The sequence below is a fragment of the Mastigoproctus giganteus genome, chromosome 4, assembly GCF_048544385.1.
Source record: "Mastigoproctus giganteus isolate SK-2022 chromosome 4, ASM4854438v1, whole genome shotgun sequence".
Taxonomy (NCBI): Eukaryota; Metazoa; Arthropoda; class Arachnida; order Uropygi; family Thelyphonidae; genus Mastigoproctus; species Mastigoproctus giganteus.
The window spans coordinates 26,938,964-26,961,489 of record NC_143578.1 but is presented as its reverse complement, the minus strand read 5'-3'; the positions used below and the strand labels follow the sequence as shown (position 1 = coordinate 26,961,489).

Here is a 22,526-nt window from a genome sequence, read left to right as displayed (position 1 = left end):
AATTCTGCATTGGATATTATCTTCAATAAAATTAGTTAGGTCTTTCCATTTCAATCCTAATAGCCGGCCCTAGTTGCTTGCAGTGGAACAGCTATCTTTCCTGCTGCTAAAATTAATTCTTTATTATTTTTTTTTTTATAATTGGTCTTACAGTTAAACTTGCAAGTCCTAAATTTTGGTACACATGCACTTGTCTTTGACCAGATCGATTCTGCTTCAAAACGTCTAATTTGATTTTCAAATTCAGTCTTTTTCTTTACATTTATAGTCTTCGTATTACACTCAGATGTTGTTGCTTTTTCATTCTTATCGGCCATTATTAACTCTTCAAAAAATGTAACTGCGTTGGTTGCATTAATTACGATACAATGTGCAAGTAAACTGTCCGTTGTACTGAGTGATCACTAGACTTCGGATAAATGCATATAATGCAAATATTACAAGCAATATACGTGATAATTTATTAAAATGTTGATCTCCGAACTACATAACAAGTCACTGTACTGCAATTAAATTAGCGCGCGAGAGAATATTTCTCAGGTCGGCGTGGGAAACGTTTTAACCGTATTTTTACATTCATTTTCAAGCTATCGACTCCATCAAATGAAACAATTTCGTTAAATATGCCAAAAATGCAATCTGTAAAAGAGCGTTATAGTGATCTATAACAGCGTTATAGTCAGATACGGGTTATAATATAAGAACAGCGTTATAGCGAATCAGCATAAAGCGAACCGCATTATAACTGGGGCCTGCTGTATTCTAAAACAGGAAGAAATGCTCATTTTTCTCAAATCCTTGATCTACAAGCTATTTTCAGTATATTCTTATGTTCTTATCATCAAAGGAGATTAGGCAGGAAAATTATGAGAAATCCTTGGCAAAGGATGCAAAGAAAAATAACAAGGAGTTCTTTACCTATGTAAACTTAAGGAAAGGTTTGAATCAGATTGGTCCACTGGATATTGATGGTTCAACTGTTGATGATCCTGCTCAGGTGGCTAACAAACTAAATGAGTATTTTGCATCTACATTCACCCATGAGGAGTTATTCAGGAAGGGGAATGTCAGAAGTGAGTTAAACTCTGGCAGTGAGCTGGATGATTTTTTAATAACTGAGAGGAAAGTGGAGGAGAAATTGTTGAAGATAAACATAAAAAAGGCACCCATGGTGGACAGGATCTATCCAGTTATATTAAAGGAGACGGCAAAGGAAGTAAGCAAACCCTTAGCTATAATTATGAGAGCTTCTTTGGACTCAGGGGAGGTACCCACAGACTGGAGATGTGCAAATGTAACCCCAATTCACAAAGGATAAAAGGGCAACACAAGTAATTATAGACTTGTTAGTTTTAACTTCTGTTCCAGGAAAATTAATGGAGGCACTGGTTAAAGAAGCACTGCAGGATCATCTAAACAAGACTTTAGTTATAGCTTGGACACAGCATGGTTTTCAAAGGAACTGGATGCAGGGAATAATATATTTGGATCTTAGAAAGGCTTTTTGATACTTTTGATAACACATGGAAGACTGCTACACAAATTGGAGCAGTGTGGAATTGGAGGCAAATTACTGCTATGGATAAAGGGATGGTTGAGTGGGAGAAGACAGCAGTAATCAATGTACACTAATGTTATTAGTGGAGTCCCTCAGGGTTCAGTATTGGGTCCATTGTTGTTTTCTGTATTTATAAATGATATTGATGACGGTATATCAAGCTTAATGTCCAAGTTTACACACAATACGAAGGGGCAGTATCTCTTATAATAAAACTAATTATTAATGATATAAACACATAGAATAATCAAAAATAAAGCAGACTTACCATGGTAAGAGCATCAAAAACAGTAGCTTCCCCAATAACACTACTGCCTGGAAATACAACATAGCAATTTGCAGGACTTGTTGATAAGGCACAAAGACCAGAAGGATTGGGGGCAGTATCTCTTATGACATAAAGAAGTTTCATCCCAATCATGCTATGAATGTAGATACATTCTTCTAGGCACACAACAGCACGCTATAATAAAACAATGTACTATTAACTTCTCAAATTTTTTGCATTATACACAATGCATCTTTTTCAAAGATGTTTTGCATATAAGTCCCACTGAACAATGATGGCCAACCTGAATTTGTTTTAACAAAAAATTCATTCTGCTGCATTTGTCAAAAGATACATAAGTGAAAACTTGAACAATAGCATTACTTTCATAAATATTAACATACTAAACTACTCAGAGTCAATTCCAGTTATTTGGGACACATCGAGACTAGTGCATTTTGGCCCGATTAAGTGGCTGCCCCAGTTATCCAAAGTTTCACGTAAATAGTTAAAAATACAATGGACCCCCACTTTACAATTGGTTCACTGTACAATCAAATCACATTTCAGTGGACTCACCACAGTAAAGTACTGTTCACTATACTATGTGTAGTAATACACATAGTATAGTGAACTAAATTGAATTTTAATTCTATTCAAGAGAGATTCTAATTATTGAAAATAGGAGGAATATTATCCACAGGCTATAAGTAAAGCTATATTAAGCACAAATTTACCCTTTATTACCTTACAAATTAAATGATACGTGAAAACCGGAAGAATGTGATAATCTGAATAATTAATATGTACTGTAATATGTACATACTAACTAGTTGACATTTCTGTTTGTTATTTAGGAGCTTTAGCAACTAAGGCCATATTGCTCCGGGATATGCAGTGGTCATTCCCTGACCTTTCCGCACCCTCCGTATTTGGTGGTGACTGGCTCGAACCCTGGTCTAATCAAGAAGCATGTAATACGCACTGCTGCCCCATCCCACCTGGCTACGGAGGTGCCACTGACATTTGTGGGTGGGGGTTAAAATTTACAACAGTAAAAAGATAAGCAATCAATAACAAAGAACACTGCACACAAATTGCAAGTAACACGATGCAAGTGAGAACAGAGTAACAAGTTACAAAGTTTTAAAAATAGGAATGAAGAGAAGATTCTGAAATTTATTTTTTATATGATTGAAGATTTCATGGAAGTGTAAATGCATTATCATAACCCACAGAATTCCAGCTGTCGGTATTATCACAAATTCAATAAGATAGTAAACTATCTGTTTATGATAGATTGCACTAACAGAAAAGCCCAATAAACAGGTGACTGCTAATTGTTTTTGTTTTATGGTTGTGACCTCCAGAAATCCAACCGAACCACGTGATACAATTGGAGACAATCATAGGGTAATCTCCAGTGCTGCAGTCTCCTGCCCCAATTAGGCAAAATAAACCCTGGCTATTTTCTCGATTGTGTTCTGTTTTTTAAGATTTGCCCCAAATAAACAGCTGCTCCAATTAACCAGTAGCCCAAATAACCTGAATCTACTGCATATAGAATTTAAAAAAAAAAAAAAAAAATAAGTGCAATTCTAAACAATACATAGCATGACAAACTTTTCTCAGCCTGCAGAAAATATTGATGAAAAACATTTCTCATCTGCAAAAATACACGTAAACTTTTTTTTTACAAAACATTAACAAAAAACACACAAATTCCAAATTTCTATATTTAAAAATAAAAAGAATTAAGTTATTTTAGTTTTGTTCCTGGCTGAAAGTGATGGACCCACATCTCATCCTATGGTCACAAACCTTGAAAGGAAATTTGTTGGATCTGCTTGAAATCAATGCAAATATTCACTTGACCTGACATGTTTTGTATCTGCTGTCAACTTTGAGACCCATTATGCTGACACCTTTTCACAGAGAACCTCTGTTATTGTGTTACTTCTTCCAGGTTCTCCCTCCTTTAAATTCTGCTGCCCACTTCTAACTATGGAATAGGAAGGGGCATCCTCTTCCAGGTTCTCCCTCCTTTAAATTCTGCTGCCCACTTCTAACTATGGAATAGGAAGGGGCATCCTCTTCCAATGTTTTAACCATATCCTCATGAGCTGCCTCTGGCATACAGCCTTTTTTCCAAATACTAGATAATTGTACAGTAATCAATTTTGTCCACCTTTCCTCATTCACACAACTGACTTCAGGATCTGTAATTAAAAATACATTACTGAAGCTCCATGACACTTAGTAGGTTACTATTTGAAGTGGTTATATATTAAGTACAGAAATTTTTAATTGTACCACTACCTTTTCATAATCAAGTCAAACTTTTCAAACCTCTCATTTGGGTCTAGCAGGTAAGTATTATTCAGGGTCATTGCACATGTGGCTGCAATGTCGACCAACTAGTTTCCCCTGATTCCAATGTAGCTAGTAGGGCTTGCATAAAACCGAGAAATTTCAAAACCAAGTTTAACCGAAGTTTACTCTTAAAACCAGTTTTAAAACCAATTTTCTCAGACTTAGGGAAAATAATTAAAAGCTTATAACACAGGTATTTATTTTATCTTGGGTAGATTGTACAAATCTTAATCAAATCTTTTAAACAAAATCTATCACCTCATAGTAAAAAAAAAATAAAAAAAAATTAAAATACTCCAAAAACATAACCAGCTTGAGATTATACAAAATTACAAATTTTATTCAAATCCTTTGAATAAAAACTATCCTCTCATATAGTAAACAAAAAATAAGCCCAATAATAATAATAATAATAATAATAAATAAAAATGTGAAAAAAACAGCTTGGGGAAATTACTTTATTGCTCAGCTTTTTTCTGAAAATGATCCTTTAAAAAACACAGTATATTAAGCATTTTTCCTGATAGACTTGACCTTATTTTTGTGTTAAAGAGACCAGTGATCAAAAACACTCTCAGATTGGAGACATTGGTTTAATGGTCAGCAGTGCTCTATAAACTTTCTCCAGCTTTGCACTTCTACTGCTAGTTGCCTCCAAAATTTTAAATTCTTTGCTTATTTCCAATTCACTCGGATATTTTGAAGGCTCTTCAGTTAATCTCTTTATTACACTATCATACTCTCGCACGAGTGTATCTCCAACATCGGAACTAGACAAGTCTCTGTTTACTTCTTAAAGAAGATTGTTTTATTTCAGTTTCTTCATTCAATGCTAAGATTCCTTTGGAATGTTTTGCAAAATCAAAAGTTCTTGAACCTGAATCTTCTTTCCTAAACTTTTTGGGGTTGTGTTGATAGCTCAGCAAAGCCACAGTTTGGCAATTTTGCTTTGCATTGTAACACTGCAAAAGGCTTTGGTGAAACTTTAAAGCAAATGGATTTTCTGCTGTATCAAGCTTAGCAAGCAGAAATTCTATTGAAGGCTCTGCTTTAAGTAAGTCTATCTTTTGAGGTTATAGCCTTCAGAATCATTTCAACTGGTCGCAAAGTTTCACATAGCAATTCAAGTGTTTTCCAGTCATTGTCAGACACAGCTTCAGTTGACAGTACTGCACATAGAGCATTTGGAATGCAATTTTTCAATTTCAAAAATCTCTCAATCATATAGAATGTGCTATTCCATCTAGTCTTGCAATCTAATATAAGTTTATATTCTTTCCCATTAAATTTTGCTTTAACAAAATTTGTGATATGTCATTTTTTGGAAGGCAATTTTCGAAAAAGCTTGCAAATTTTTCTGATTTTGTTAATAGTTTGTGCAATATTGGCCATTGGATTGATGAAATAAATGAGCTCATCGGTAAAGTCGGTTTGATAAAGCATGCCTTGCTGTCTTTCTTCAACTTCATCATCACTACTTTATTTTCATTTTCTTCATTGTCTTTGGGAGACTCAGAGACAGTGGCACCATAACTGATTGCTTTTTCATAAAGTACATCTATAACTGACAGATGTATACAATGGGCTATACATTGATGATTAGGCATAATTTGCTTGCCAAACTTAATCATCATTGCTGCTCCATCCGTGGTGCAGGCAACAATATCCTCATCCAAGTTCAAACCAAATTCCTTCAAGTGTCCATTCACAATTTGCTCAGTTCTTTTGCTATCAAGTGAACCATTAATCTCAATAATGACCTAACGACCAATGATTGTCTTTTGAATGCACATTTATATTCACATACCTTTTATTTTGTATAGACATATTCGTCAATGAATATCGTGCACCCAAAACCAATGAATTTTTGAAATGCTGAATGAGCTTTCTTAGTTTTATAATAATTCAGAACCATATTTTTAATTCCAGTCACTGAGGCTGGTGGTAATTTATCGTATTTATTTCTCTGAAGGTGAAGGCTTGATTGTATAAACTCACTCTTGGTAATTTAATTAAAAGAAAATCCATCTAAAGCAGATAATTTTTAAATCTCTTCTTCCAAGATTTTTTAACAATAAAGTTTTCTAATGTTCTTACCATTTTTAACGGGAGGTTCACTGTTAACTTGTTTAATGTCAATCTGATGCATTTTCTTTAAATGCAACATCAAAGATGATGTAGATCCTCCAGACGACTTCATTATCTTCTGACATTTCAAACATTGTGCTACATCTTTGCTTTTTCGAGCAAAATAATTCCATACATTTGATTTCATCTTAGAAATATTAAAGAGTAATAAATATTACTTAGTAGGAATTTATATCACCAACAATTTGAAATAAAAATATTGAAGATAACAAAGGCACAATAATATGCGTCACTCCCAAAAGCACTGAATGAAGAGTCTAAACGAGGCAGGTTTCAAAATTTTCACGAAAGAAATTTATTTACTTGCAATTTTTTTTTCCCCAATTAAATCTATTGTATTTTAAAAATTACATAAAGCTAAATTTGGTGAAGCTGCTCTTCTGGAGAACATTTGATCGCAAATTTAATAGGAATAAAGAAGCAAGAAACTTTCTACGATTGAAATTTGATGCAATATTCAGCAAATCTGTTTCTAGTGGGTAACCATCAATAAGGCGCGTTCCATAACTTGCCTGACGAAGATAGATGGAACGGAGAAACGTTGAGCATTTTCTTTTACGCTATCGCTCCGACTCATTCAGTCGTAAATGAGTACACCTGCATCATGCCATGATAGAGGTGGGAAGATAAAAAGGTATCCCTCCTAGATTTGGGCCACTTGCCCCTGAGATTCGTACCTAAACATAAAATAAAAAACATGTTTAAAACAAAGCAGTTGAACAATTCAGACAAACGAACAAACAAAAGAAAATGTGCGTAACAAAAAACTATATTCGAGGGCTAACTAAAAAAAATATTCGAATCCGGTTTTAGAAGCTCTGTTTCAGTTTTAACAACTCAATATGAAAACCGGATTTAACCGGTTTTATAAAACCAGTTTGCAAGCCCTAGTAGCTAGGAATGCAGTAGATGGATATATTCAGATTCAAGAAGATTTAGTATAACTATACTTGAGAACTACTATTGGTGAAGATTATACCTTATGTTTCTTTATATTCTTCCTTCCCCAATCAACACAAACCAGAACTACAAACAGTAGGATAGCTCTCTAGTACCCTTGAGCCTTAGTCTCAGAATGGCAGCCAAAAAGTAACAAATGAACAAACTATACAGTAAATGCTTTTAAATTCTAATACCCTTGGGGATTGAGGTGCTGGATTTCAAAATTTTTACAGATTTTAGACATATGCCTAGTGGGTGGGCAGTTTTAAAGGAATATACTTCAATGAATATTAAACACTTAAGTGAACTTATTTGCATCTAAATGGTTGACTATCTTTCCTTTCATCTGTATTTGTGGAGAGGATTTAAACTGCATGGATAATGCAATGTTCATAATTCTCAGAGCAGAACAAACTTGTCTTTGTAATGAGTTTTGCTGGCATTGCAGTACTTTCAAGAGATAGCTTTAGCTATATTAAAACTTTGAAAGCCTATTTTGCATAATGGGTGGCAGCATATGATGAACAACTTCAAACTGTTTCATCTGCATGTTGTCACTAGTGACCACCTATCTGATGAGGGACCAATTAGTTCTGAAAAACAGAATTGATCTTTCCTATACTATCAGTGACCTATTATACTATCTTTTATATCATTGGTATAAGAGATTCTAAATGATTTAAGGATTCAGAAAGCTATTACTGAACAAAACTACTTTTTAACAGTCACTAAAAATGAATTTAATTAGCAACAGAAGAATTTAAAAAAATATATATTGTCATGAATGCTTCTTGAAACTATCTTCAAGTCTAGTGAGCTAGACATCCAAGCATTAAGAATCTAAAAGATCTGAAATTGCATTACTGGAGAGTGAGGCTATTTAAATGGATGAGATCCCAGATCTCCTGAGACAGGCTTGCATGAAACCAACTGGGATCAAGAATAATAATTATTTTTTAATATCATTATTAGCCATATGGTGCAAGAAAGCCTGAGGCTTATGCTGCAACAGCCATAAAAAAAAAAAAAAAAGTTGAGTTACCCTGAGAGAGAGTCAGAAGGGAATCACCAGCTCAGGATCCTGGGTGTGCCAAGCCCATACTCACCAGATAAAGAGATCCTGGGTTATTGACATTCAACCATCCACTGGTAAGTAGTGGGCTCATGCACGCTACTTACCAGTGGATGGTTGAATGTCCAGACTACATAACTGCACTGCTCACAGAACCTCATTTCTCTGAGCAGTGCACAATTACCCCCAGGTCCTTATCATTTTCTACTACCCTGAATACAATACAGACAGTTACTCTGGGATTATGCAGTACCTTGCCTTTGTCAATGTTAAACTTCAATTGTCATTTCTCAGCCCATCTGCCTAATTTTTCTAGATCTTGTTGTAGCAGCATACCTTCATTACTATCATTAACTACCCTACCAACCTAAGCATCATCTGCAAATTTAGACATTAAGCCTGATATGGCCTTCATCAATAAAGACAGAAAAAAAACATTGGCCCAGCACTGATCTGTGGAACTCCACTAATAACATTAATCCACAAAGAGAAAAGTGTCCACTGACAACCAGTCTTTTCCTACTCAACCATCCCTTTATCCATAGCAGTAACTAACAGTAATGCCACACTGTTCCAAGTTGTACAGCATCTTTTATCCAACAGTATCAAAAGATTACCTGAAATTCAAGTATATGATATCAAAATTATTTTGCATCCAGTTCCTTTGTCACTACATCAGTATCCAATCAAACTGGTTCAGACAAGATCTCCCCTTAATGAGCCAACACAGTGAAGTATTACTGTACTCCTGCCTAGATGGTCCTGCATCACTTCTTTAAAAAATGACTCCATTATTTGCCCTGGAACAGAAGTTAAGCTAACAGGTCAGTATTTACTCATCTCACCTTTCAAATCCCCATTTGTGAATTGGGGATACATTTGCATATCTTCAGTCCACAGGGACTCCCCCTGAATCCAAAGATGCTCTCATAATTATGGCTAAGTGTTTGCTTACCTCCTTTGCTGCTTCCTTTAAATATAATTGGATAGATTCTATTCACTCCAAGTGCCTTTTTTACGTTTCACTTTGACACTTTATTTTCCACCTTCCTCTCAGTTATTATAAAATCATTTAGCTCCCTGTTAGAGCTCAAACAGGGATCCACTTCCCTAAAGAATTCCTCATGTGTGAATGCAGATCCAAAATACTTCAGTTTGTCAGCAACATGAGCAGGATCAATGGTTAAACCATCAATATAAAATGGACTAATCTGATTCTTCCCCTTCTTTCTAGTATTTACATAGTCTTTGCTGTTTTGCTTTGTATCCCTTACCAAAGATTTCTCAGAATTGTTTTGGCTTGCCTAACCTCTTTTGTGATTTGATTACACATTAGTTTATATCTACCACAGGCTTCTATATATCACCTGATGATTTATATGCATCCCATTCATTTTTCTTCTGTTCTATGTGTCTCATTACATCATCTAACATCCATTTAGGTATAAAAATTGAACAGTATATCATAGTTGGTATGAAAAGCCTAGTAGCTCCAATTATTATTTCCTTGAATGCTTCTCATTTAGAATTTACTGATGGTAACATTATCAGTTGGTCCCACTGTATAGAATTAAAAACTGCCTGTAGTTAAAAACTGTCTGCAGATTCTTAATGCAAGAATCACTGCTGATAATCAGATAAAGAATATTGCTCTCTGCTGTTGCCTCTCTAATATGCTACTGTAGAAAACAGTCATCCAAATCCACAAAATTCTTGCTGGTGTTTGAGTCACCAACCCACAATTTCCAGTCAATATCTGTAAAGTTAAAATCCCCAATTATATGCCATTCTGATTTACTGGCCAACTATATTTGGCTGTACAGTTGTTCCTTGTACTTATCACACTAAGGCCATTAGGCATACAACATACTCCTACTCTCAATTTAGTTTTCCCAGTGCTTATGTCTCACCAAACTGACTCAACATTGCACTGACCACCCATGTCACCTGGATGCACTACCTCAGATTTTAAGTGGTTGCTAAGAGCATAACTCTTCCTATCCTGTGTCCTTTCTCTACTCTTCAAATTCAAAATCCCTTATATCAGAGTGACACCACGTCTTTGATATCACCACAATGTCTGCATTTGATGACTTGACCAGCATTGGGGTACGTACAAGTATACATGCTAGTTGTTACTCTTAGTTAACTAACAGTAAATGTTGACTCCAGAAGGAAATAATGTTCACTTCGTTACCTTTGTGCTGTAACTTGTTAACTGCTGAATCCGCAAGGATGGAGTTCATACGTGAAATTAAGCTGACTAAAGTAGATATAAGCTGAAACCTTATCACTATGAAGCGCAACGTAATCTAAATTATACTGCCATTGTTGTTTTTAGGAGCATTAGCAACTAAGGCCATATTGCTCTGGGAATATGCGGTGGTCATTCCCTGACCTTTCTGCATCCTCCGTATTTGATGGCAAATTATACTGCCTGGGTCAAAAAGATCCAGATTGCAAGAGTCAGGAAACCTGAACATGTTTGAACATCAAAAAGGTACAATTTTAACAACAAATGATTTTCTGAAGGAAAAGAGTTCCCATGACAATACTTGTTAAAGACATATGACAGAAAAGTTTATGAAAATACTGAACGTGCAAGAAATTTGCACTATAGTACCAATCATAGAATTTTAGTAGCAATCATAGAATGATTGGTACTAAAAAAATTTTTTAGCTGTTAAACACCAAATGCCAATATTAAAAATAAATGCAAAATTTGAATGTCAGTGACACTGGGAAACTGCAATCAACTACAGTAACAAGACCCAAGCAGAGAACAATTGATAAAGGTTGGCAGGGTTGTTAATGACAGTAATGGCAGTGTGCTACTGCAACAGGATCTAGATAATTTGGGCAGATGGGCTAAGAATTGGGAACTGAAGTTTAACTTTGACAAAGTACTGTATATGGGTAGTACTGCATATGGGTAGAAGTAACCCATAATGTACCAACTGTGTGGTACTACACTTAAGGTGGTAGAAAATGAAAGACCTGGGAGTAATTGTGCAGTCAGATTTGATTTGATTTTTGTGGCGCAAAAACTGTGCAGTCAGATATGAAGTTTTCTGAGCAATGCAAACAGGCTGCCAGGGCAGGTCATGGGGTTTTGTCAATGATATATAGGAATTTTGCTAGCAGGGAAAAGGTGATTATCCCTCTGTATAAGGCAATGGTCAGGCCACGCCTTGAGTACTGCGTACAGGTCTGGAGGCCTCATTTTAGGAAGGATGTAGATTTACTTGAGCGTGTACAGAGAAGGGCAACAAGATTGGTGAGGAGAATGAAGGGATCCTCTTACCAAGAGAGGCTTAAGTTCTGCAAATTGCAGTGGCTGGAGACTAGGCACCTGCACGGTGATCTGATTGAGATATATAAGGCCTTGAATTGAGCACGCTGAATTCTGATGGGATCCTTCTACTTGTTCAGATTACGAACCTAAGGGGGCATAAATTCGAATTAAGAAAAGAGATGTAGAATAGATGTGCGGAAATTTGCCTTTAGCCAGCGGGTGGTTAATTGTTGGAACAAACTTCCATCTGTCGTTGTGGAAGTTGATAGGTTGAATAAATTTAAGGAGGAACTGGACAGGCATTTGGAGGGAATGGTGTGATTTTTTTTTTTTGGCTGATGCTGCATAAGCTCATACACTTGCTTTCTTGCATCACATGCCACTACTACTACTCCTGATCTTTCCACCGAAGTCTCAATTTTACAAAATAATTTTTTCACCATGGCCAAACTAACATTTCTTACATCCTTCATTGAGCCAAAATTGTACAGCTCTCTCAGAGCCTTTCTTTGAACATGACTAGTCTGACTGGACATCACTCATTTATCAATTGGCAAATTTCACTTAGTCAGACATCCAAAGTGCTTTCATGTTAGTTTTCCAAAATATCAAAATCAGGTTACACATGTGATGGTCATCTGAAATGTTATGGACTCTAAATTCCTTCATGGAAGAATTGTACTTTGGTTTGTCCCACATTCTAGGTATGCCTCCAGTTTTGTTGAAGCTTTTTCCCTTGCCTTGTCAGTCTGGAGGAGCATGGTCTCCAGTTTTGTCCAGAGGGACACTATCTGCCCCCTGATGCCAGTTGTGACCCTGTTCAATTGGTCTTTGAAAATATCTTCCAGGGCAGTTCTAAGTATCAGGGTTTTTTCCAGGACAGTGCCCTCAGGGAGAGTCAGATCCAGGGGTTTGTCCTGTTGCTTTGGATCCTCACTTTGGTGGGGATTGCACGCTGTTTACATCCTGTACATCCCTGAGCTCAGTTTGGCTCCTAGTCTCTATATTGAACTTCAGCACCGTTTTCTTGTTCTTTTTCTGAATAATTGGTGTGTTCCCCGTTATTCTTATCATTCTCCTGCTTGGGCTGCCTTCGCTCATTCGGCTTGACCGTGATTTCGGTTTGTTTTCCACTCATTGTCAGTATAGATGGTAGTTTCCACGAAGTTTGCAGAAAACTGATCTCACCACTGTGTTCCTCTTCCTTAAAAACCTTTGTATGGCAATAATCCAAAAGCTGGCACTATTTTAAACTGATGAAAACTATCGATATTCACGGAGCGATTTGCAGCACGTGTTATCAAGAAGGCAGCCATTACTAGTCTCAGAGTGCCTGCAACCCCAGGGGCTCACATCTGGTGAGTATGGGCTTGGCAAACCCAGGGTCCTGAGCTGGATATCATCATTCTTCTCTTTCTTGGCGATTCCTTTCTTCTCTTTCTCAGGGTAACTTGGGAATTTTTTTTTTTTTTGGCAGGTGCAACATAAGTCTCAGGCTTCATTGTACCATTTGGCTAATAATAATACTTCAACTGATTTTGAGAAAAAAAAGCCACAAGAGCCTCTTGTGGTTATTTTTTTAATCAATGTACCACATTCCTTTGCTCTCTGGAAGAGAGATGTTACAACTGCAAGGGTCTCTCACCCCCCTCTCTCTCCACCTCTCCCTCTTTAGTTGCTGCTATGACAGCTGAGATTTTTAATAGAACTATTACTTGATATGATCTATAAGTAAACAATTTCAGGTAAGATTAACATAAAATTGATGGCCCATTGCCAGAATTAGAATTCACTCCACAAGAGGGGAAACTATCAGCCATTTTACCTTCAAGTTTTAAATACCATTAGGGAAAACATGCTACAGAAAAGCTGTAAATTCAGACTGAAGTAGGTGATGAATCAATGATGCACCACCTTTGTTCAAGTATGCATTCAGTTTAAATTTTAAAAGACAACACAGAAAGCAAAACTTAAGGTAAAACATGACTATCTTATATATTAGCATAGGCATATGATGCAAGAAAGCAAGCTTTATGCAACATCAGCCAAAAAAAAAAAAGCCACTCCCATTTCACCACCTCAATTCATTCCAAATACCTGTCCAGCTCAGCCTTAAATTTATTTAGGCTATCAACTTCCACAACAAGGGATGGAAGTCTGTTCCACCAACCAACTACCCACTGGCTAAAGGCAAACTTCTGCACATCTATCCTACATCTGTCTTTCCTCAATTTGAATTTGTGCCCTCTCAGGTGATTATTCTGAGCAAGAATCCCATCAGCATTGAGCATGCTCAAACCATTCAAGGCTTTATACACCTCAGATCACCTCACAGGTGCCTAGTCTCCAGACACGAATCTTGTTGCTCTTCTCTGTAATCATTCCAACAGCTCTACATCCTTGTTAAAATGAGGCCTCCAGACCTGTATACAGTACTCAAGGTGTAGCCTGACAATTACCTTATACAAGGGGATAATCACCTCCTTATCCCTGCTAGCAAAATTCCTATATATCATTGACAAGACTCCATGACCTGCCCTGGCAGCCCCTCTACACTGCTCAGCAAACTTCATATTTGATTGCACAATTATCCCAAGGTTTTTCACTTTCCATTTCCCTGAGTGTAGTACCACACAGTTGGTACTTTTCTCTTTAGCTACCCATATACAGTACTTTGCATTTGTCAATGTTAAACTTCATTTGCCACCTCTTGGCCCATCTCCTCAACTTTTCTAGATCCTGTTGAAGCAGCATACTGTCATTGGTGTTCTTAACAACCCTGCCAACCTTCATATTGTCTGCAAACTTGGACCTTAAGCCTGATATACCATCATCAATATAATTTATAAATACAGAAAACAACAATGGACCCAACACTAAACCCTGAGGGACTCCACTAATAATAGTCCATGACGAGCAGTATCCATTGATTACCTCTGTCTTCTCCCACTCAACCAACCCTCCATCCATCCATAGCAGCAATTTGCTTCCAATGCCACACTGCTCCAATTTATTCAGCAGTCTTCCATGTGCAACAGTATCAAAAGCCCTTCTATGATCCAAATACGATACCAAAGTTATTCCCTGCATCCAGTTCCTTCGTGACCACATAGTATCCAATCAAACTGGTCAGGCAAGACTTTCCCTTAACAAAACCATGCTGTGTCTGAGCTATAACTGAAGTCTTGTCTAGATTATTATTAAAGTGGGATCAACTGATGTCACCAACACTGAATTCTAAATGGGAAGCCTTCAGGGATTTAATTTTGGAGGCTACTAGGCTTTTCATTCCAACTAAGAAATACTGTTCAAGGTTTAAGCCTAAATGAATGTCAGATGAACTAATGAGGCTCGTGGCAGAAAATAAAAATGTATGGGATGCATAGAAAGTATCAGGTGACAAGCCTATAGCAGATATAAACTAGTCTAATCAAGTCACAAAGAGGTTAGGCAGGCAAAGGTAGATTACAAAAAATTCTTGGCAAAGGAAAACAGAAGTGTTCTTTACTTATATAAACCCTAAAAGGAAAGGATGAATCAGATTGGACCACTTAACATAGATGGGTTCACTGCCAATCATGCTTGGGTAGCTGATAAACTGAATGAGCATTTTGCATCTACATTCACACACGAGTTATTCAATGAGGGAGTGCCAGAAGTTTATCAAACTAACAGGGAGCAAAGTGATTTTGTAATAACTGAGAGCAAAGTGATTTTGTAATAACTGAGAGCAAAGTGATTTTGTAATAACTGAGAGCAAAGTGATTTTGTAATAACTGAGAGCAAAGTGGAGGAGAAATTGTTGAAGTTAAACATAAAAAAGGCACCTGGGGTGAATACTATTCAGTTATATTAAAGGAGGCAGCAAAGGAAGTAAGCAAACCCTTAGCCATAATTAAGGAAGCTTCCTTGGACTCAGGGGAGGTCCCATGAACTGGAGGTGTGCAAAGGTATCACCAACTCACAAAGGGGGGGTTCAAAAGGTGACACAAGTAACTACAGACTTGTTAATTTAACTTGTATTCTGGGGAAAATAATGAAATTGCTGGTTAAAGAAGTATTGCAGGATCATCTAGACAAGACTGCGGTAATAGCTAAGACACAGCATGGATTTGTTAAAGGGAGGTCTTGCCTGACCGATTTGATTGGATACTATGTGGCCACAAAGGAAGTGAATGCCAAAAATAATTTTTATATCATATACTTGGATTTCAGGAAAGCTTCTGATACTGTTGCACATGGAAGACTGCTATAAAAATTGGAGAGGTATGGCATTAAGGGTAAGTTGCTACAATGGATAAAGGGATGGTTGAGTGGGAGATGACAGAGTGGTAATCAATGGACACTGCTCTTCGTGGACAAATGTTAGTGGAGTTCCCCAGGGTTCGGTGTTGGGCCCCATTCTTATCAGGTATTTATCAGTAATTTATCAGGTATCAGGTATTTATCAGTAATATTGATAAAAATAACATCCAAGTCTACAGATGATGGAAAGGTTGGCAGGGTTGTTAACAGTAAAGACAGTATGCTACTCCAACTGGATGTAGATAAGTTCGGCAAATGGGCTGAAAAGTGGCAACTGAAGCTTAACATTGACAAATGCTAAGTACTGCATATGGGTAGCAATAACCTAAGAGAAACATAACTGTTTGGTACTACACTCAGGGAAGTGTAAAGTGAAAGACCTGGGGGGTAATTGTGCAGTCAAATATGAAGTTTGCTGAGCAGTGTAGAGAGGCTGCCAGGGCAGGTCATGGAGTCTTGTCAATGATATATAGGAATTTTGTTAGCAGGGACAGGGAGGTGATTATCCCATTATACAAGGCAATGTTCAAGGCACACCTAGAGTACTGTGTGCAGGTCTAGAGGCCTCATTTTAGGAAGGATGTAGAGTTGCTAGAACAAGTACAAATGGCAACATGATGAAAGTGAGGGTAACAAAGGGGTGAAATTACCAAGAAAGGCTTAAGTTCTACAAATTACAGCACTTTGAGAGTGGGCACCTGCATGGTGATCTGATTGAGGTGTATAAAGTCTTGAATGGGTTGAACAAGCTGAATGCTGATGGGATTCTTCCTCTTGCTCAGATTAAGAACCTGAGGAGGCACAGATTGAAACTGAGGAAAGACAATTGTAGAATAGATGCATGGAAAGGTTGCCTTTAGCCAGCAGGTAGTTGAATGGTGGAACAGACTTCCATCTTTTGTTCTGGAAGTTGATAGCCTAAATAAATTTAAGGCTGAGCTGGACAGGCATTTGGAACAAATGGAGGGGTGAAATGGGAGGTTTTTTGGTTGATGCTACATAAGCTTGATTTCTTGTATCTTATTCCTCTACTAATGCTAAAAATAAAGTTATTCAATAATAATGTTAAATGGAAGAAATTATCAAACTTGTCCTGTAAACACAAAGGACCTTTGCTCTTACACCACAACCAAAGGTCAGAAAACTTACTTTGTTGCATTTTATTTTGTGACAAATAGTAACAAGTAAAAGCTTAGAACACTCCCCTTGGAGTGTCACACACTTAGTCTGAGAACCAGTTACATGAAATACATTACTTACTTGATGGTTTAGTTTGACTGCTAAAATATTATTCTTGTAGCCATGCGTAAGAACTTCAAGTGACCTAGCTGCATTATACATTTTTAGCGTGTAAGGAGAGCGGACAGAGACAACAGCTATGAGGCTGGTATTACAATAGCTTGCTGCTATACGAACCCCATAACAAATTTCTGTTAAAAAAATATAAAAACATTAATTAGGTAAAAAAAAAATCCTAACAAGCAATATCTTATAACAACACATTTTTCAAAAAAATGTATGCTTACACATATTTTACATCAGAAATAAATAAAAATAAAGTGAGACATAGATATCTATCTCACTTTTCTACTCCCTCCAATAGCTGGTCTAGTTCTTAGTCATTCAAACCTTTAAACACTTCAGTCAGATCACCTCTCGGTTGCCTAGTCTCTAGACACTGCAATTACAAAACTGAAGCCTTAAGAGAAACCCTTTGTTCCCCTCAGTCTCATTGCCCTTCCCTGTACCTGTTCCAGCAGTTCTACATTCTTCCTAAATTGAGGCCTCCTGTATACAGGACTCAAGATGTGATCTGACCATTACCTTATACAATGGGATAATCAAGTCCTTATCCCAGCTAGCAGAGTTTGTATATCAGTGACAAAATCCCACAAGCTCTCCTGGCAGACTCTGCATTACTCAGAACTTCATACAAACGTTACCAAGGTCTTTCTCATTTTCTGCTACCCTAAGTGCAGCATCACAGTTGGTACATTATTCTGGGATTACTGCTACCCCTATGCAGTACTTTGCATTTATCAATATTAACCTTCAAGAACCATTTCTCAGCCCATCTGCCTAATTTTTCTAATCTTATTGCAGTAGCTTGCCTTGATTGTCTTTACCCACCTTATATCATCTGCAAGCTTACACATTAAGCCTGATATACCTTCAATATATTGATAAATATATAAAACAACAATGGGTCTAGCAATGAACCCTTGGGAACTCCACTAATAACATTAATCTCCACTAAGAACTCCACTAATAACATTATTAATGGACACTTCACAAAGTGAAGTGTCCATTAATAATGTTATTAGTGGAGTTCACTGTCTTCTAATTAATAATCACTGTCTTCTACCACTGAACTATCTATTAATCCATAGCAATAACTTGCCCTTAATGCCACTGCTCCAATTTGTACAGCAGTCTTATTTCCAACAGTATCAAAAGCCTGAAATCCAAGTACATAACATCAATATTTTTTGCATCCAGTTCCCTTGTTACTGCATAATAGTATCCAATCAGTCTGGCAAGAATATACCCAGCTCAGACAAAGTGGCTTTGACAATGACCCCCCCCCAATACACTACCCAGGCTTCCTCCAATCATTATATGGTAGTGTAGAGGCAGCTAGATCCAGATATTGATTACTAAATCCAGAGTAACCAATAGGTTTGTCTTGTGGACTTTCTAGCAGTCAGCCTGCAAACAGTTTTAGAGCTGCACCCTTGAAATGTGAGGAAGATTTGATCATATCATGATCCTCAAAAGATACCAATCATACTACATGATAGAAGAGATGGGGATTGCCAGAGCTTTGCTCTAGACTAAACATGGGTTTAACCACTTCAAACATCTAAATAAGTGATGGTGACACTGCACCATCTTAAGTCATTTACCACCTAATACTGCCTGATAACACACAGGGGTGGCATTCCTCTGAGTGGTGTGTATACCACACACAACTCCTGCTTATGTGTATTCACAAGTGGTTGATCACTTCCAGTATACTAGGCAAAGCTAAAAAATGCTAACCTACATGTAAAGCTATTTATTTACACAAATACCCTACAATTCCATTAACCATACACAATACTACAATATTTGTGTCAAATCAGATACAAAAGAAATTTACTATTATAAGGGCCTGATGGACTATAATATGCCTGTTTATGATCTATTTAATGGCTTTAGTCCAAAACATGATTCAGATACAGGTCATATAGATTTTGATTATCAGAACTCAAGATTAGCTTGATTTCCAAAACCAATATATTTAGTGGGTCCTGCTTATTAAACAGCAAACTGAAGGTAGCAGAAAGCATTGCAGAACAGTTATGCTTCATTAAGCTGCCAATTGACTGAACAAGATCTTTGAAAATCTAAGAATCTGTTGTATAGGCCAGAAGGAAGTTCAGTTTCAACAATTCTAAGCACTGCTCATTACATACAATTCATAGTTATAAATTGTCATATAGAATGAAACAGCAGTGAGGAAGTAGAATAGAAGCAAAGTCTTACATGTGCAAGCAGTCAACAAGCATAAACTTTTGAAAGTGCAGATAAGATAGAAAAACCAAAATACTGTACGAAGCATTCTCCTGAGGTTCTGAATTTGGTTAAACCAGTTTTACTTGTATCATCTGAATAGCAATCAAGAATTAAAAGAAAAATACACAAAAGCTACATTCTGCCTGATGTGCATTTAACTGTTTTGTTTGTGTGCTATTATTTAGACAGGTATAGCACAGTTCAGAAGTTTGACAAGTCAGAGCACCTTTCTTGACATAATACAAAAAAGAAAAACTTAAGGGATAAAAATGGGATTCCATCTTTCTCAAATCTAGAATAAGAGATTAACATATTCAAGAATGAGGAAGAAATGTCCATGATGTATTATCACCTATGAAAATGTAAACTGGTGCACCAATTGCTGATCATTAACCACAATGATTTTGCTGGGCCAGTAAAACTGGCCTAAGCTGCAGCTACTGTTCAAACAGTATCTAAACTGCAGTCTTATTTGTCATGGCTTGATTTTTCTTGGGTATGAAAGACTCAGCACAACTACATTTTATTAGTGGAAATATTTTCACTTACATTTTAGATATTGCATTACCTAATAACTTAATGCCTATGATGAGAGTTAATTTAAAACTTTTCTTTTCTTTATATAAAAAAGGTCTAATTTTCTGTGTTTAGAGTGTATAATAATGCTATTTCTGCTTCAAAAATATGAAGTTTAGTTATGTTTAAAATTGAAGAAATTGGTTTGTTTTCTGAACTTTTCCTATATTTATTCAAATGTATTTATATTTTATGAAAAATAAAAATGAATGCAAATATATAGGTGATGTAACAAAGGAATAGTTTTCTTGGCAAATTTAAAACCATTTCTATTAATAGAAATTTTTTAGCAGCAGGAAAACATTTATGGAGTAAAATCTTTCAAAGATCTGTTTGAGCACCTTAGTTTTGCATGTGTTGATTCTCTTGTGAGCCCATGTACTGATAACAATCCACTGGTCAATGTTATATGAACTGTATCCCTCATCTGAGAAACAAATAAGTACTTAATGCAGGGTAGTAACAATTTACAAGGTATTCCAGACATAAGACTATTACAGTAATAAAATAATTTAAATTTAACATTAAATTAACATACCAATTTCGTGTTCCCGTTTTAATTCATCAATGGTCCTCAAAGAATATAAAGAATAACCTTTCCTGGTTCCCACAGTGAGGAGGCTGTAATGAAAATTAAGATTAATCACCTTTCTTGTAAAAATTTATAATAGTAAAATTATTTTAGTAATTACATTTGGTAATTGGGGAGGATTAAGCATGCCTTTATTCCATTGCTCCAACCATCATTTTCAGAGACCTCTTTCTGCTCTGATCCAATTCTGTGGATCATTATTAATGGACTATTCTCACCTGTTCTGATGGTGAATAATTTGACACAATAATTTGGGCTTCTTTGTTGCACTACCAGTTAGCATTAATTAGTAGAGGCATTTGATGCAAGAAAGCAAGCTTTCTTGCATCAAATTCAGTTTTGTCACCATCCCACTCAACAGCAATTCTGATTAGAGATGCAATTTCTACTTTCAGTTCAAGTGTGTGTGGATTGTTTCCATTCAGTTTTTCAAATACAGGCAACCCCCGTATAACGCTGTACTTCAACACAGTTTTGCTTTACCACAATTGATATAAATGGCAGCAATCCTTGCACAACATGGTCTTATATAACAGTTCTGCTTTGACACAGAATTTTGGCAAACCTTGCATAACTATTTTTGAGCTTTTGCAGGGAAAAAACCATTGGATGTAATTTTTCAACATTTCCTTTCTTTTCTATGAATCCCTGCTAATCATTATGGAAAAAAAAAAAAAAAAAAAAATTTGGGAAATCCCCATGTTACGTTCTCTATTATTGAACCTGTGCTTGTTGACCTTATGGAAAATCTAGATTTCAAAGTATTACTATTGGATAACATGCCAGGCCATCTAAAAGATTTAAGTCATCCAAATGCTGAAGTAATGTTCCCACCACCTAGTATACAGTAACTTTAATTAGATCAAGCATTATATCTACATTTGAAACTCATTACATCAGAAAATCATTACAATGGATTTTTGGAAAACACTGATTCCAAATTGAATTGATGGAAAACTGAAGTGATGGAGGCAAGAAACATTTTATGTTTCAATTGTGGACTATATCAGAATCATAGTTGATCACTCAAAGAAGTAAAACTGTCAACATTAAATGTGTTGGAAAAATGTATGCCCAGAGTCAGTTCATTCAGGAAATATGGTTGAACTGACGGAAAATGGAATCCATGCAGTAAAAAAAACAAAGTTCAAATCCTGTCAATGAGAGGAGGAATTTATAGGTATTTTTACAACATGGCTGAGTTAGTCAGTCTCAGGCAAGGGCAGCATGGTTTTCTCTCCCAGAAACTACGGGTTTTCGTTCAGAAAAATAGAAAATTATCCCAGAACACATAACAGCCTTAGATACTGATGCTCCTTAAAAAGATCAAGCAAAAGCAAACAAACCCAAATTAATGATTTTTTAAAGGGCAGATGATACACTAAATATAGAATGGTATAGTTTTGTCAACGTTTTGTGAACAAAATGTTGTATTGTATTTTTGTTAGCTCTTGAAATGTAACCCCCTTTTTGTTCTCGTAATGCTAAACTGTTATACAGGACTGGTTCTTAGTCCTGTATAACAGTTTAGCATTACGAGATTTTATAGGAACCTAACTACAGTGTTAGGAGGGTTACCTGTACTCACAGAGAAAGCAATCAACAGTGGTTGAGATAGGAAGAATATCGTGTCCAAGGCCATTTCCACAACTAAAACGTTCAAAGAAGTGACAAGACAGCTGCCAAAATGCTCACTGAGCAAATCCAAGGTTGCATTTTCAGTATGCAGCTGAGCCCCATTCAACAGAAAGAAACTTTAAACTGCCTTGGATGGGATGTGGTCTTCAAGGACCCATCAGTAACCTTCAGATTTCACTGTATGGATAAAGAAAATCAGTT

At 36.4% G+C, this 22,526-nt stretch overlaps 1 protein-coding gene across 5 annotated transcripts in view; it reads right to left on the bottom strand.

Annotated features, from left to right (window-relative positions):
- The window catches only part of LOC150086494 (WD repeat domain phosphoinositide-interacting protein 2-like), a 78,692-nt gene that overhangs the window by 42,102 nt on the left and 14,064 nt on the right, over window positions 1-22,526 (bottom strand). For all 5 annotated transcript variants that reach the window (XM_090371433.1, XM_090371434.1, XM_090371436.1 and 2 more), the window contains exons 2-4: window positions 20,634-20,716; window positions 17,222-17,391; window positions 1,827-2,021 (exon numbers count right to left, since the gene is read on the bottom strand). In XM_090371433.1, the coding sequence (XP_090227559.1) occupies window positions 1,827-2,021; window positions 17,222-17,391; window positions 20,634-20,716 (448 nt within the window). The remainder of the gene's footprint in view (window positions 1-1,826; window positions 2,022-17,221; window positions 17,392-20,633; window positions 20,717-22,526) is intronic.